General features: G+C 45.5%; 1 protein-coding gene across 3 annotated transcripts in view; it reads left to right on the plus strand.

Moving 5' to 3' along the window:
• ALAD (aminolevulinate dehydratase) overlaps positions 1–16402 on the plus strand; it is a 110805-nt gene that overhangs the window by 26130 nt on the left and 68273 nt on the right. For all 3 annotated transcript variants that reach the window (XM_029613384.1, XM_029613383.1, XM_029613385.1), the window contains exon 6: positions 1903–1986. In XM_029613384.1, the coding sequence (XP_029469244.1) occupies positions 1903–1986 (84 nt within the window). The remainder of the gene's footprint in view (positions 1–1902; positions 1987–16402) is intronic.

Genomic DNA, 16402 nt, shown 5'->3' on the forward strand with positions numbered 1-16402 from the left:
GCTCCTGCTTGCAAAATGCCATTGAAAAAAAGCCTAAACAAATTTTGGCAGTAGTTATGAACAATAAGGCCCATCTAGTCTTTGCCCAGTTTTTCTCTTTCTGTTGTATTACTATAGGCTTTACATGATTTCCAGCTTTACATTTCCTTTCCCATGCTAAGGATCCTCTGTGCTTATCTCGGACTTTCTTGAATTTTGTTACCTATTTTGATCCCATCATCCACACTGGGAGGCGCGTACCACCCACTCCTTCTATGAAGAGTTTTTCTTTATATTACTCCCGACTCTAACATATGCAGCTTTGTGCCTCAGCCAACATAAAATGGGCACATTGTGGATCATCTTTTCCATGCTAAAGTGGGATAGGGAGAGACTAAATGGCAGCAGACTGATGCAGTACCAACGAGCTAAAAATGTGTATCCAAACTGGACACTTGTTGTAACGCGTGCACAATCGACTCTCCTGGGCACTTGATGCAATAGGCAAATGAGCCGCCACACTAAAAAGGATGCATTAGGGATAAATTGTGCGTCCCTAGCGTGTCTGTGGCATCAAGTGCCCAGGAGACGTGGCTGTGCGCAGGTTAGGAACATGGACGCTCGATTTTATGAGCGACCGTTTTCCTAACCCGTGCATAGCCATGGATTAAGATAATGGGCGCTCGTAAATTGAGCATCTCTCTTTTCCTAACCTGACTGCATTAAAGACCTTTTTTTTTTTTTTCTTTTTTTTTTTGCTGCTTCTGTGGTTCCTCCTGCTTAGTATCATAACAATATTAAGTCGGAGGAACCACAGAAAAGCAGAATTTTCTGCTTTTCTGTGCATGGCTTGGAGCACTTCAAAACTTAACTCCAGCTCCAGGGCTGGCGTTAATTTTTGAATGTAAAAACGTGCGCGTCCAGTGTGTGGTAACATTTTACATCGGGCATACTAGCTAATAGCCTCATCAACATGCATTTACATGTGATGAGTGCTATTAGCTACCTGCTGGTTTGGATGTGCGATTTGGACACGCTGATCTCGGTATTGCATCGGGCATAAGACTAGTGTGTCCAAAATGTGGGTCCTACCGTGCATTCAGCGGCGCGCTGACCTTAGTGCCCGATATTGCATCGGCCTGCAGGAGAGAGAACTGATGAAATTGTCACCTGTAGAACAAGGCAAATTTCTTAGCGAACACTTCTGCATGGCCAAATCTTTGTGCTGCCTTAGAAAAACTGCTTTCGGAGTGCACATGGCACTATTTCATACAGAATAGCATTTTTTTTCTTGGATTCAGAATGTTACATTTTTCTCAAGTATTGACGACAGCATTCTCCTTGTGTCTGTAAAGATCTCTTTTAAAAGTTCCCAGGTTCTGTTAATGTCACATTTTTTAGAAACGCCAAAAATCACAAAAGGTATCGCCAAATCTATTCTGAAAACAGTACTTCACTTTTCACCACACTAATATTATAGAAACATTTTTGTTAGAAAAATTTTTTGTAGAAAGACGGGACCGCATCAGCAAACTTTTGACGACGTACTCAGTGCCTTACCGAGCCGTCCTGTCTTTTCAATCAGACGGGCCGCAAATGATTGAAAAGACCGGATGGCTCGGTAAGGCACTGAGTACGTCGTCAAAGCCTTGCTGATGCGGTCCCGTCTTTCTACAAAAAATTTTTCTAACAAAAATGTTTCTATAATATTAGTGTGGTGAAAAGTGAAGTACTGTTTTCAGAATAGATTTGGCGATACCTTTTGTGATTTTTGGTGTTTTGAGCGAACAGGTTCGCAATACTGCTCTTTGTGATTAGCCACATTTTTTAGACAAACATATATATACCTCATACAGAAAGTGCAAACCATTCTGAGGATGTAGAAGTAATGTGCCCCACATTTGTGCCGATGTATTTTTTCAGGTATCCTGAGGGAGGATGGCACACTGCAGAACGAAGCCAGTTGCCGGAGACTTGCAGAAGTGGCACTTGCATATGCCAAAGCAGGTGAGTGAAATGCAGCCAGAGTATAAGAAATAGTTCATTTGTCTGTCTAGGAAAGATGTCTGTAGTGTACGCACACTGTTTCTAATTGTTTCCTGAGGAGGGGTGAGAGAGCATTGGTCTTGGATTATGAAATCCACACGTGTATGGCGTTGTATTACACTGTAAAAATACACAGAGCACTTTATTTGCAACAGTCAGGGCCAGTGCAAGGGTATTAGGCACCCTAAGTGAACGTTACAGCCTTGCTGTAGGTGGCTGCTTAGTGCTTCCACCAGCCTTGGCAACAGTTTGTCGATCATGGCTTACATCTGCACTAGGCACTTTCCCCTGAGAAGAAGAATATGAAATGGATGAATGAGGAACAGAAGCAAAGCTGTGGAGGAATGGAGAGTGATACAGAGGTTTCAGGGATGTTCTCATGTGTCCCCTGCCAGGAGCTAAAAGAGAAAACTCCTTATCTTGTGGACAGTGCCATCCCCTCTCAAGGGCAGCACTTGTAATGAGCTTTTAACCCTGAAGCTGGAGTCTGCTTCAGGAATACCCTTTCCTTTCTCTCTCTTCTCTATTAGGCATGTGCTTTCATTTTGAAATGAAAAATAACAAAACAAAAGCACTAACAAAATTTAATTTCATTTTTATTTCATTTTGTTCCCCATTAAAGACGATAGGGGAAGCAATTTAGTTCTGCCTCTCCCCACCTAGCTGGGGAGGAGCAGAACTAAACACTAGCAAGCAGTTTTTTGATCAGCCTATTCTGGCTTGCTTGAATTTTTTTTGTTTTCAGTCCTGAATGTGAAATGGTATATAAACCAAATCAGACATATTCGGTCATTTGTGTGTGGAATATTGATCAAATGCACAAATTGTAGCACCAGAATTCTTGTTACTAAAAGTGTTTCTTTGACGACAAGCAGAGCTGAATTAGCTATATCCCATGGGTGATGTGATATCCCTCGGTCCTGGACATACCCATTTCTCTCAGCTCACTAGAGCTTTTGCTACTCGGCATGTGTGGGAGTTCATGCGCACGTGTCACCTTGTGAGCCCTTCAGTCTTTTTGTCTGCGCTTCCTCACAGATGTGTACCCTCTCTTCTTCATACGACTTATGAAACGAGTACCCACAAATATTTAAATTGCACCCCACAGGATAAATGAATTTAAAAGGAGGAAAAAAGACTTCATAAACTGACTATCGGTTGCCTAAAGTGGTATAAATGAAGCTTGATTCAAAGCACAGAAGGAATCCACAGTTTTACAAGAAAAGTTAATTTGTGCATTTTTGATTTTGAGGACACTGCTCACCTTTAAAAAAAAAAAAAATGGAGGTTTTTTTAAAGACTGATGATTAAGTAGCCCAACCGCTTTAGGCAACTGTTTGCCACAGTCTGTTTATGAAGTCTTTTCTTCCTTCCTTTAAATTCATTTATCCTGTGGAGTTCAATTTTAAATATTTATGGGTATTCATTTCATAAGTCTTAAGTTCAGGGTATCCATTGGCTTTTTTTGCTTCCCTCTCTTGTTCATGAAATATGTTATATATCTGGCATAGGGCCTCTGTTTATTCACATTTTTTGTCACTGTGTAGGTAGCCCCTCAACATAGGTCTGAATCCATGTCTGAGAGACACACTCGATTAAGAGCTCCTTCCCTTCCCTTTGGTACCAGATTCTGGATCCAGTGTAGTCTCAGGATTAGGCACAGAAGAAATACCGCTACTCAGTGCCTTAAAACATAGGTCTGCCCACCTCTGTCGACACAGTGTCTGGTGCAAGCACCACGAAGAGGGTGCATCTGGTGCCATCGATTATAGGTGCATTTGGGGCTGCCTACACAAGTGCCATTGATACAGAAGTGGCGTTGATGCAGGAATACCCCGACACAATAGATCTCTCAGCTCTTGTCTGCTGCATCAGTGCAAGCTCTTTGACTCATCAGTATCATCAATGTGCTTGATGTTTTTTCATCGGCTCAATCAGTGCATCGGCACCATTGATGCATTTGATGATTCTGCACCAGCTTGATACATTGGCACCATGGGTGCACTCAGTGCTTTAGCACCAACTCTGTGAATTGGCACCATAGGTGTGCTCGATACTTCGGCAACAACTTGAGGTTTCGGCACCAATTCGATGCATTGGCACCATGGGTGCACTTGATGTTTCAGTGCTTTAGCACCATGGGTGTACACGATTCTTTGTACATTGGCACCATGGCTGTACTCATTGCTTCGGTGCATCGCCAGCACATTTCTGAGCACCCTTACTATCCTGGGGTGTATCTCATCCAGCCCCATGGCCTTGTCCGCTTTGTTTTCCTAGCTCTTCCCATACATTCTCTTCTGTAAATGGAAATACGTCTATTCTACTTCCATGTATGGTCTTGTCAACTAGCAATGGCCCTTCTCCAGGGTCATCTTTAGTGAACACTGAACTGAAGTATTTGCTTAATATTTCTGCGATTTCTTCATCTCTCTCTACACATTGATCCTTGTCATCTTTCAATTTCACAATACCACTTTGGGCCTTTCTTCTTTTTATGATATATCTGAAAAATGTTTTGTCACCTCACTTTACCTCTTTGGCAATCCTTTCTTCTGCTTGACCTTTTACTTCACTGATTTCTCTCTTTGCCTCCCTCAGTTTCACCAGGTATTCTTCCCTGTGTTCCTCTTTTTGGGATCCTTCATGCTTCATGAATGCTGTTCTTTTTGCCTTTATTTTTTCAGCCACTTCCTTTAAGAATCAGATCAGTTTCTTTTTCCTCTTTCTTTTGTTTACTTTTCTAACATATAGATTTGTTGCCTTTATAATAACTCTTTTTAATTTGACCCATGAATCCTCCTCACCCTTTTTCTCTGTCTTCTAGTTCTTCCTCAAGGTACATCCCCCATTTTGACAGTTTGTATTTTTGAAATTCAAAACTTGGGTTTTTGTGTCACTTCTCTGTATCCTATTTGTGATAATTCATATCGTCTTATGATCACTGGTGCTTAGGTGGGCACCTAAAGAACATTAGAGACATTATCCTCATTAATGAGCACTAGGTTGAGTATCACATCCTCCCTCCGTTACAGTTTTTTGAGCAGAGCCTCTTGAAGGGCATCCACTATCTCTCTACTTGTTGTAGATTCTGCAGAAGGGATACTCCAGTCCATATCTGACAGGTTAAAATTTCCATTCCCTGTACGTACCCGGATCAGTCCAGACCATGGGTTGAGCCTCCTTTCCAGCAGGTGGAGACAGACCAAAACCGAAAGGATATCCTATATGAGGACAGAGCCTATCCTGCAACCCTCAGTATTTGTCTGTCTCCAGCAGATGGGACAGCTCACCCTGCGGTTCCCTGTCTTTTCCTAGTTAGCCCTTTCTCTGATTGGTTATATTCTTCCTTTCTTATACAGGATCAAGCAAATACTTTTTCTTTTGTCTCAATTAAAAAAAAAAAAAACAAACCAAAGACAAAATTCCCTTTCCTTTTATCTCAGGAGACAGTGCTGTCTCCTCGCTTTTGCGGGGCCTAGGAGGGCTTGCCCCTTGTGTTCAGTAGCCTAGGTCCCTTTCCCGGTGATCCTACGGGGGGTGAAACTGGTGGTCCAGTCACTCCCCCCCTACCTGGCTGCCTTTGTTCCGGGACGTCTCTTTCCCCGGCCTTGACTCAGAGGGCTTTTATGTCCCTATGCTAAGTGCACAGTAAAAAAAAAAATCTGTGTATTTTTAAAATATGGCCTTTTTGTTCTATTTATTGGGCGGCAGCCGAAGTTTTCTTTGAGGAGTGAGCAGGGTTCGATCCGCTGCCTCTGCTCCTCCCGGCAGCACAGCCCAGCTGATTTCTTCCTGCTTGCGGCTTCTCACAGAGCATGCCGCGATCACAGTGCTGCCTTGCGCGTGGAGAGCCCTCGTCGTGCCTTTCGTGCAAGGGCCTGTGCTCTGGATGCCTGCCGGGAGGTGAAGGGCCCTCCCCGGCAGCGACTTCCACTCAAGCCCGGGGTCACTCCTCCCACCGCATGGCAAGGCTGTTCCCAGGTCGGCAAACCGCAGGAACGACGGCCATTTTGGGAGTTTCGGCAGCCCCCGATTCGGAGGAGGGTGAGGAGTCAAATTTGGCATGAGGTGCCTCTACTAGAGGTTATTCTTCCAGATCACAATCCTGGTCTCAGCCTTATTATCTCAAGGACTCACTGGTCTGACGTAATTTTGGCCCATTCCTCATAAAACAGGGAGAGACGACCACCGAGGTTGGGAACGGAGGAATGGGCCGGCTGAATCTCATTGGGAAGCCGGTTTGGGCGTGGGATGCTGAGTAGCCCCATCTCGAAAGGACCTTGAAAGGGCTGAGACCAGGATTGTGATCTGGAAGAATAACCTCTAGTAGAGGCACCTCATGCCCGAGCATTAAATCTACGCTGGCCCCGGAAGCGGGTACGAGAAGGAACAAAAGCTCTAGACAGTTTCGGGCGGTCCTCAGGCAGCTCATGAACCTTGTTCTCACCCAAGGAATTAATAAGCTGCTCAAGGTCCTCGCCGAAGAGCAACTTACCCTTAAAAGGCAGAGTGCCCAACCGAGGCAATCTCGTCAGCCTATATCTGCCAGGGCTGAGCGGTTCCTGAAGGGTTGAAAGCCCACTCCTTGCGTTCTCAGGCTATTTCGTGGACGGAGAGTCAATCTGTCTATCTGCAGGAAATTTGCAGGGCCGCTACGTGGTCTTCCCTGCATACTTTTGCTCGTCATTACCGTCTGGATGTGCAAGCACCGGTTTTTGGTTCTTTCGGTCGTCAGGTGCTTCAAGCAGGACATCCCACAGTCTGGACTGATCCGGGTACGTACAGGGACAGGAAAATTAGTTCTTACCTGTTAATTTTCATTCCTGTAGTACCACGAATCAGTCCAGACACCCTTCCCTGTTTTTCTTTTTCTGCCGTCCACTCGAAGCTTCTTACTACGGGTCTCTGGATGAAAGTCACCTATCATTACCTTAAGGACACCGGAAGCATATGTTGATGACTAAGGATATGCAAGCGTTCTACTACAGAGTTCTTTCCATGTTGGTTAGTCTGTTACTCACTTGAGTTTTTTGGTTATTTGCTTGATCTTTTTTCTTGGTTATCTTGGTTCTTATCTGCTTTGACAATGGTTATACTCAGGGATGCAGGCTAGGCTTTGTCCTCATAAAGGATATCCTTTCAGTTTTGGTCTGTCTCCATCTGCTGGACAGGAGGCTCAACCCACGGTCTGGACTGATCCGTGGTACTACAGGAATGAAAATTAACAGGTAAGAACTAATTTTCCTATGAGCAACACTTCTCCGTTCTTTCCCACTTTTTGGACATGTTCGACCAGATCTCTGTCCAGTTCTTCTGTTTAATTTGAAGACCTGTACACCATACCAGTAAAAATGGAAGTACCATCTTCTTTTTTAGGACATTCCATAATGCTTCTAACCTATCCCCATGACCCTTGCAGTTCAGTTTTGACATAAACTCTGCTCCTTCCCCTTTTCTGTTCTCTATGTCCTTCCTTAACAAGTTATAGTCCAGGATGGCTATATCCCAATCATGAGAATCTATGATCATTTCTTTGTAACAGCAACAATGTCCTTGTCTGCCTCCACTATTAGGGCCTGGGTTTTATTGCCCAAACTGAGCATTTGTGGTCATAGCTTTCTGAGGTTTGCTATTCTTTCTAGTCACCTTTTGTGCTTTTTTTGAACTGATTGATTTTATTTTTTCCTCCCACTTTCTGTATTGCTTGGGGGTGACATGCCAATTTCATTGTCCACTTCCTGCCACCCCTGCCCTATAGTTTAAATGTATGATCTGATTTTCTCACTTAGTATCCTCTTTCCTGCCAGAGACAAATGTAGACCATCCTTACTAATTAGCCTGTTACTGCTCCATACACAGCCCCAGCCTTAATATATCTAAAACCACTGTCTTTACACCAGGTTTTGAGCCAGGAATTGAAATTATCTTTTCCTAGTGTGTAGCGAAATGGACTCAGGACCAATGGGTTATGCTTCTCTGCCAGCAGATGGAGACTGAGTCAGGTTTCAAAGCTGACATAACCCTACTTACATCCTTGTGGTGACCTCAGCCCTTCAGTATTTCTCCATCTCCAGCAGATGGTGGATGTGCTTTCCCTATGGGGATTGCTGTACTTTTTGGAAGAAGAAATTCTACTTTAAAATTGGAGAAAAGATTTAGGCCCCGCTCTCCTGCGGAGATACCTAAAGGTCCTTCCCCTAGTTGAGAATTCCTGAGGTGATTTACGAAATCCCTCAGTGGAATTCCTTGGTCCGGTAGACTGTTCCCGACGTGGACTTTGCTGCTGTAGGCAGCTGAAAGGCAGTGGTGCAGGAAGCTGAGCGTGGCAGTGACTGCCAAAGCCCTGGCCCCCCGCAGCCGAAGATAGTCTCTGTACGCAGCCAGTAAGCGCTGAGCACAGGTAAGTTTAAGAAAAAAAAAAGTTGGATTTTCCTTGCTCGGCATACCATCATCGTTCCTGATCCCATTGAGGTAAGGGGAAGTAGGCTTCCGAGTGGGTTGAGCAGCCTCCCAGTGGGCTAGGCCCCGCTTTAGGCTTGGCCGGCACACCGCGTGGTAGGCCGCGGCGGTGCCTTCTTGTGCACGTCTTTGTCACGTGCTGTATTGTCCACCATAGAACATCAGTACGCACAGTGCAGCAAAGAAACATAAGCGCCTTTCTCTCTGCACTGCTTGTCATATTAGGGCTGCACAGTTTGACCTGGATTCTTGTTTATGTCAGCATTGCGAGGAAGCCCAAGGAGAGTTGGCCTCCCCGGACTTGCTAAGCCCAGCTTCTCCCATTCAGAGGATGAGCCAGCCACAGCCTTAACTGGAAGGCCTTCAAGCCTTCGTACAGGCACAGTCTGCTACCTTACTTGCCCCTATCTGGATGGAACCTCAGCCGGTAAGCCCTCCCTTTCCCAGTCCTAACGGCAGACCTCTGACAAAGAGGAGGCTACAGATTCCTTGGAAGATGGGGAAATTCCCCCTGGTTTAGAACCGTATTGGACCATATTATGATTTTTCCATAGAGACGAATTGCTGGACCTGGTTTCCCAGACACTAAAGATGCTGGGAGTTCCTGGGTGGACTCTCTGATGGAACCAAAGAAGAATCCCATTCTGTTTTCCCTACGGAAAGCCTCTTGCTACTTTCTAGTACTGGAAGCCATCCAGGAGTTGATTGAACTGGAATGGGACGCCCCAGAAACAAGTTTTAAAGGTGGACAAGTGTTAGAAGCTCTATACCCACTGGATCTGGCAGTGAGAGAACGTTTGTGTTTCCCTAAAGTGGATGCGCTGGTCTGTGCCATCTCTAAGCGAACAACTTTCCCAGTGGAGGGAGGATCAGTCTTAAAGGATGTGAATGATAGATGGATGGAGTCCATCCTTAAACAAGCCTTTGACACAATAGCAATGACCTTACAGATTGCTTCTTGTTGTGCCCTGGTAGCTCGTTTGTACCTGCTCCTCTCTCGGGAGGTGGATGACTCGGGGGTGAATTCTAGAGTGGTTATGGAACCTACTACCGCCTTTTTCGCTGACATGGGCTTGGACCTAGTCCGTACCTCGTCCAGAGGAGTGGCCTCAGTGGTGGTGGCCAGAAGATAGCTATGGCTCCGGAATTGGTCATCAGACGCAGCCTCTAAGGCAAATCTCACAAAGATACCCTTTAAAGGGTTACTTCTCTTCGGAAGCGAATTGGAAAAGCTGGCCAGTAAATGGGGTGAATCTCCAGTTCCCTGGTTACCAGAAGATTACAGCACCCCTATGAGGGGTTGATCCAAGGGCTCCCAATGCTTTAGCTCCTACAGAAACTCAACATTTCAGAGGTATCGATCCTTTGGGAGGTTTCTGTCCTTTTGGAGCCGACAGCCCAAGAGAGGGGCAGGCTCGGGTTCAGGTTTGTCCCGAACCCCCAAATGAAATTTTGCCAACCCATCTTCGGAACAAGGAGATAGGGGATCGACTGTCCCTCTTCTACCAACGGTGGATCAGTATCACTTCGGACAAATGAGTGCTGAGGGTCATATGAAAAGGATATGCACTGGAATTTTGCAGCACTCCTCGGGACATATTCATGATATCTCCTTGCCACTCCCAGCACAAGAAGCAGGCAACGGAGACTACCGTGCTAAGGCTCCTCAGGATGAGGGCTATAATCCCAGTACCCACACCCCAGGAAAATATGGGGTGTTATTCCATCTATTTCATCGTACCCAAGAAAGAAGGTTCCTTTCGCCCCACCCTGGACCTCAAGAGCTTCAACCAACATCTACGAATGATTCATTTCTGCATGGAAACCCTACACTCTGTGATGATGGCCGTACAATCGAAAGAGTTCTTAACCTCCCTGGACCTATCTGAGACCTACCTACATATTCCAATCCATCAAGAAAATTTCTTATGCTTTGCAGTACTGGGTCGCCATTATCAGTTTTGGGCACTGCCCTTTGGCTTGGCCACCACCCCCAGAACATTTTCCAAGATTATGGTGGTCGTAGTGGCAACATTGAGAAAAGAGGGAATCCTGGTGCACTCATACTTGGATGACTGGTTGAGCCAAGCAAAGTCCGTGGAAGAGTCTCTGGGTGACCAACAGGATTACCTCCTTGCTTCAGGAACTCACTTGGGTCGTAAACCTGGACAAAAGCAGTCTCAAACCCTCCCAGTCCTTGGAATTTCTGGGAGTCCGATTCGACAGCAAGCAGGGCATGGTCTTCATTTCAACCACACGGATAAGGAAGTTGATGTCCCAAGTGTGTCAGTTGATGAGCACGATACGCCCGACGGTGCGGAGATATCTTCAAGGTTTGATGGTGGCAACCCTGGAAGTAGTGTTGTGGGCGAGGGCACACATGCGACCCTCTTCAATGCTGTCACGTTGAAACCCGCAGTCTCAAGACTATTCAATTCATCTCCACTTTCTGATGGAAGTGTGCTCTTGGCTCCAGTGGTGGCTGCAGGAAGCTCATCTGAACAGGGATGTACCTGTGTCCTCTCCAATCTGGCTGGTCCTCACAACAGACGTGAGCCTCTAGGGCTGGGGAGCTCACTGTTGGGAATTCATGGCCCAGGAAGATTGGACCAAGGAAGAAGCCCTCTGGAGCATAAACCGCCTGGAAGCCTGGGCAGTCAGATTGGTGTGTCTACAATTCAGCTACATACTCCAGGGTCAAGCAGTCTGCATAATGTTGGACAAAACAATGATGGTAGCCTACATCAACTGCCAGGGTGGAACCAAAAGCCAGCAAGTATCACAAGAGATAGATCTCCTTATGGAATGGGCGGAAATACATCTAATGATCTCAGCCTCCCACGTCACTGGAAAAGACAACGTCAGAGCAGAATTTCTAAGCAGTGAGAGTCTGGATCCAGGAGAATGGGCATTGTTGGCCAAAGCCTTTCAGCTGGTAGTAGAACGTAAGGGGCTCTCTGTCTTCATAAGTCAGGATGATAGCACGATATAAGGGAGAAATTATTTTAAAACCTACATCCATGGACATTAACATCTTCTCTACCCGGTTATTTACTCTTTCGGATAGCAGAAAGACTAGGGGGCACTCCATGAAGTTAGCATGGGGCACATTTAAAACTAATCGGAGAAAGTTCTTTTTTACTCAACGCACAATTAAACTCTGGAATTTTTTGCCAGAGGATGTGGTTAGTGCAGTTAGTGTAGCTGGGTTTAAAAAAGGATTGGATAAGTTCTTGGAGGAGAAGTCCATTACCTGCTATTAAGTTCACTTAGGGGTAGATTTCCAAAGGGGTACGCGCGTACCCCCGAAAACCTACCCCAAACCCCCCCCTGCGCGCGCCGAGCCTAAGTCCCGGGGCTTGCATGGAGAGGCGTGCCGGGGGGCGTGGTGGTCGCGACGCGGCGTTTCGGGGGCGTGGCGCGGGCGTGGTTTCGGCCCAGGGGCGTGGCTGCGCCCTCTGGAACAGCCCCCGGGTCGGGTGATGGCGCGCGATAAAGGTAGGGGGTGGGTTAGGTAGGGGAAGGTGAGGGGAGGGCGAAAGAAAGTTCCCTCCGAGGCCGCTCCGATTTTGGAGCGGCCTCAGAGGGAACAGAGGCAGGCTGCACGGCTCGGCCCAAAATCGGCAGCCTTGCGCGTGCCGAACCCGGTTTTTAATGGATACGCGCGGCTACTCGCATATCTATTGAAATCCCGCGTACTCTTGTTCGCGCCTGGTGCGCGAACAAAAGTACGCGCTCGCACAAAATTATAAAATCTACCCCTTAGAAAAAAGCCACTGCCATTAGCAATGGTAACATGGAATAGACTTAGTTTTTGGGTACTTGCCAGGTTCTTATGGCCTGGATTGGCCACTGTTGGAAACAGGATGCTGGGCTTGATGGACCCTTGGTCTGACCCAGTATGGCATGTTCTTATGTAGGTTCTCTCCTTTCCCACAGGACCACTTCTTATCTAGTTAAATGCAGTCTAATTTTGTCAAATACCTCTCTGCCTTCTTCTTCCATATCAAATTCCTCCTGCAAGTTTTGGAAAGATGTCCAGTCATTTTAATCCCAGAGTTGTCCCAAGTACTTTAATCCCTGATCCCCCCTCCCCCCCCCCAATTGCAGAGCTCCTTATAAAATGTATTAATTGAAATGCCAGGATTCTCTCTTAAAACTGCTAATGGAGCATGGTGGTCTGGTTGTATATGTAAGTGTTTACAGAACTTATGCCATACTTTACCATGTGCGCTACTGTTACACTAGATCTCATCACTTGCCGCATCCATGGTGATGTCAAAGGCTGAAACAACATGAGGCAGATGCATCCCTTCTGCCGATCCTGCCTTTAATGACATCCAAGGTTGTGTAAAATCTCGATTTAACCATGCTGGCAAGCATGCCAATCTAGAAGCCCAGTAATATCCCAGTAAATTAGGGAGAGCAAAGCCTCCTCCATTCTTAGTACACCACAGTGTACTTAACTTCAGCCTGGAGGCCCTGCCCTGCCATATAAACCTTGACGTTAGCCCATTTATGTTTAAATAAAAACTTCATGAGTAGGGTAACTGGCAGATGCTGAAACAGGTACATTAATTTTGTTAATATGTTCATTTTCAAAATCACATTTCTACCAGCCCATGAAACATACAACATTGACAATTTTTGCATATCTTCCAAGATTTTCCTACAAATTCGGGCATAGTTAGTTTTGTAAATGAACCCCGACTCCGCCACTTTAAAGTGCGACATAAATTCTGGTGTCTGAGAAACCTGAGCGCTACCTATCAAGAATAATTCAGACTTTTGATAATTAACTTTTACATCCAGACATTGCACCATATTCTTCCAGTAGTTGGAGCAGTTGAAGGGGCGAGTGAGAGAACTGTGTCAAATATATTAAAACATCATCGGCACACAAAGATATCTTATGGGAATGCCCATTAAATACAAACCCTTGAATATCATTACCTGCACGAATAGCTTGTACCAACACTTCTATAGCTAAAAGAAATGGCAATGGGGACAAGGGGCCCTGCCTTGTGCCTTGCTCAATTGGAAAAAGGTTTGAAAGATACTTGTTTGTAAGGACTCTGACTGTCAGCCTAGAGTATAAAGCTTTGATCTAGCCGATTAACTCTTGGTCAGACTCGTAAGTTCACAATACAGCCATCAAAAAATGCCAGCTAAGTGTATGGAAAGCCTTTTCAGCATCCAAGGACACTAGCAGTCCTGATACCTTATATCTGCATGCTAATGAGATTATGTGAAAAGTACATCTAGTATTAGTATAAGAGTGCTGTCCTTTCACAAACCCTGTTTGGTCGTCCTCAACCAAATGCGGCAAAATAATTTCCACTCTAAGCTGCATAATTTTAACCAAAATCTTCATATCGGCATTTAGAATTAAAATAAACCTTCCAAGGGGCCATAACGCGGCTTGTCCATAGCTTCCGTTGCAAAACCTGCAACTGTGAGGGTAGGCAGCGCTTCTGCCTCCAGTTTAATCCTGGATATGACACTGTTCAAAGTAAATGCCAGGCCGTGTGGGAATAACCAGCCCTACTTGATCTTCTCCTGTCTAAGCATTGCAGTTACAGATTGCAACTCTCTCAGTTTGCTAAGGGTGCTAGATGAGAGATCCTGATAAAATGCCAAATCATGGCCATCCCAGGAGAGCGATCCCATTTTTCTCGCCTGATTAATCACCCATTTTTTCAATGCAAAGCAGTGAAAACAATTACGGTATATCTCAGGGTGTATTGCCGGCACTGTTCCCAGGGCTCTGTCGCACTTTTAATTTGAATCGGCAGCTGCATCTGAGTTTCGGCTCCTGATTCTGCACTCAAGATAGCTTGGCAAGATTTCTCGACCATTAGCTGTATGTTTCCATACAAATCAGTGTCAGGTGAGCCTAGTATCCGCACATTTGAGCGCTGAGACCTGTTTTCTAAACCCTCAAGTTTAATTGCCAACTCTGTTAGACTCCTGCAGATCAGTTATTGTGCCCCACAACTGTGCCAGCAGTATGGCCTGGTCTTCCACACTTGTTTCCACCTTCACCACTCCTCCTCCTCCCAACCTCAGACAGATCGGAATTTAACTCAGAGATGGTCTCCCGAAATTCATTTTTTAAGGCTTTAATGTCTGCTTGTATGTCCTAAAACCAATTGCAAAAGGCCTCCCTGGTAAAGCGCGTCTTTCTTACCCGCATCCATCGGCACATTTTCTTCTGCTGGGCCTGTCTTATCGTGACTTGCCTCTGCCATGCTGCCGAGGGACATTTGATAACCCCCTTTTCTTGTCTCCAGTTGATTATTAAGAGCGATTCACTAGCTTAAGGCAACATTAAATGCACTTTGTGAGGATATATCAGGAAGCGGTGAAATTAAGCAGCCATTTTGCAGGGATGATGTCACTTCCCTGAAACTATATTTTCACCAGTAAGCTTAACAGCTGCTACATCCTGAATGCCAATTCCCTATCAGCTTGGTCTTCTTTCACGTTCACATCCCTGTTCTCTCAACTCTTAAGATATTTTAAACATCAAAAAGTATACTTAGCTCTGTTGGAAACCACCTGTGTACAGGAATACATGTAGACCAAAAAACTGCCCTGCCTCAGCACAGTGGTCTTATGGCAGTTCAGTCAGCCCAACCCAATAGGTACAAGACCAGAAACAAATTGTTTGGTTTTTTTCCCCTCAAAACTACAAAAACAGGGAAGCCGATGAATAGAAAGCTTCCTTCAGTACTCGAGATGGCCAGTACTAGTACTTGTTAATGCCTTTCAGCTTTTGTAATGTCCCTGGGGTCTTGCAGAATGTTATAAATGACATATTCAGGGATTTATTGAATACTTTTGTTATTGTATACGTAGATGACAATTCTGGTCATCTTCCATGATTTCCAGTTTCACCGTGCCCATGTTAAAATGGTGCTCCAAACTCCTGATTGATTACTCCCTAGATGCTAAGTTGGAAAAGTGCAAACAGTTGGAGTTTCCATTCCTGGGATACGTTATATCTGTATAAGTTCTGCTCATGGAGTGGCCTCAGCTAGTGGGATTCAAGGTGATCCAGTGCTTTCTAGGATTCACTAACTATTATAATAATTCATTCATCACCATCCATTTATGAGTACCAGGTCCAGTATTATTCCTCCTCTCATGGGTTCCAGCACCATTTGAGCAGCATCCCTTGAAGGGCATCTGCAATCTCTCGACTTTATACAGATTCTGCAACAAATCTACTCCAATCCACACTATGAGCATTTGTATTCATAGCTTTCTAGCTTTCCCCCCCTCAACTTGCTACTACCTGGTCACATTTTCTACTGTTTTGCTATTTTTCTCCACCCACTTCCCACCCGGGATAGGGAAGCTTTGGTACATCCCAAGGTCTGGACTGATCCGGGTACGTACAGGGAAAGGAAAATTAGTTCTTACCTGTTAATTTTTCATTCCTGTAGTACCACGGATCAGTCCAGACGCCCTTCCCTGTCTTCATTCTCTTTTCTTGTCCTCTCGAAGCTTGTTTTACAGATTCACAGATTTCGATGCCTAATTCTATACTATAATGTACTATAATCCTGAGCAATTACACCGGAAGCCTTGGTTGTTCAAGTACCAAGTATGTGGCGGGCGTCTGGACTGATCCTTGGTACTACAGGAACGACAATTAGCAGGTAAGAACCAATTTTCCTTTCCCTGTACATACCCGGATCAGTCCAGACTGCTGGGATGTACCCAAGCCGCCTTAAGTGGAGTGGGACCCAGAGAGTCCCGCTCGAAGCACACTGCTGCCAAAAGAATCCGTAGCCGGATCCCAGACATCCAACCGATAATGTCTAGCAAACGTGTGCAATGACTTCCAAGTAGCCGCTCTGCAGATTTCTTGAGGCGAAAAACATTGGCTTTCAGCCCATGACGCCGC

This window comes from Rhinatrema bivittatum, chromosome 8, assembly GCF_901001135.1.
Source record: "Rhinatrema bivittatum chromosome 8, aRhiBiv1.1, whole genome shotgun sequence".
Taxonomy (NCBI): Eukaryota; Metazoa; Chordata; class Amphibia; order Gymnophiona; family Rhinatrematidae; genus Rhinatrema; species Rhinatrema bivittatum.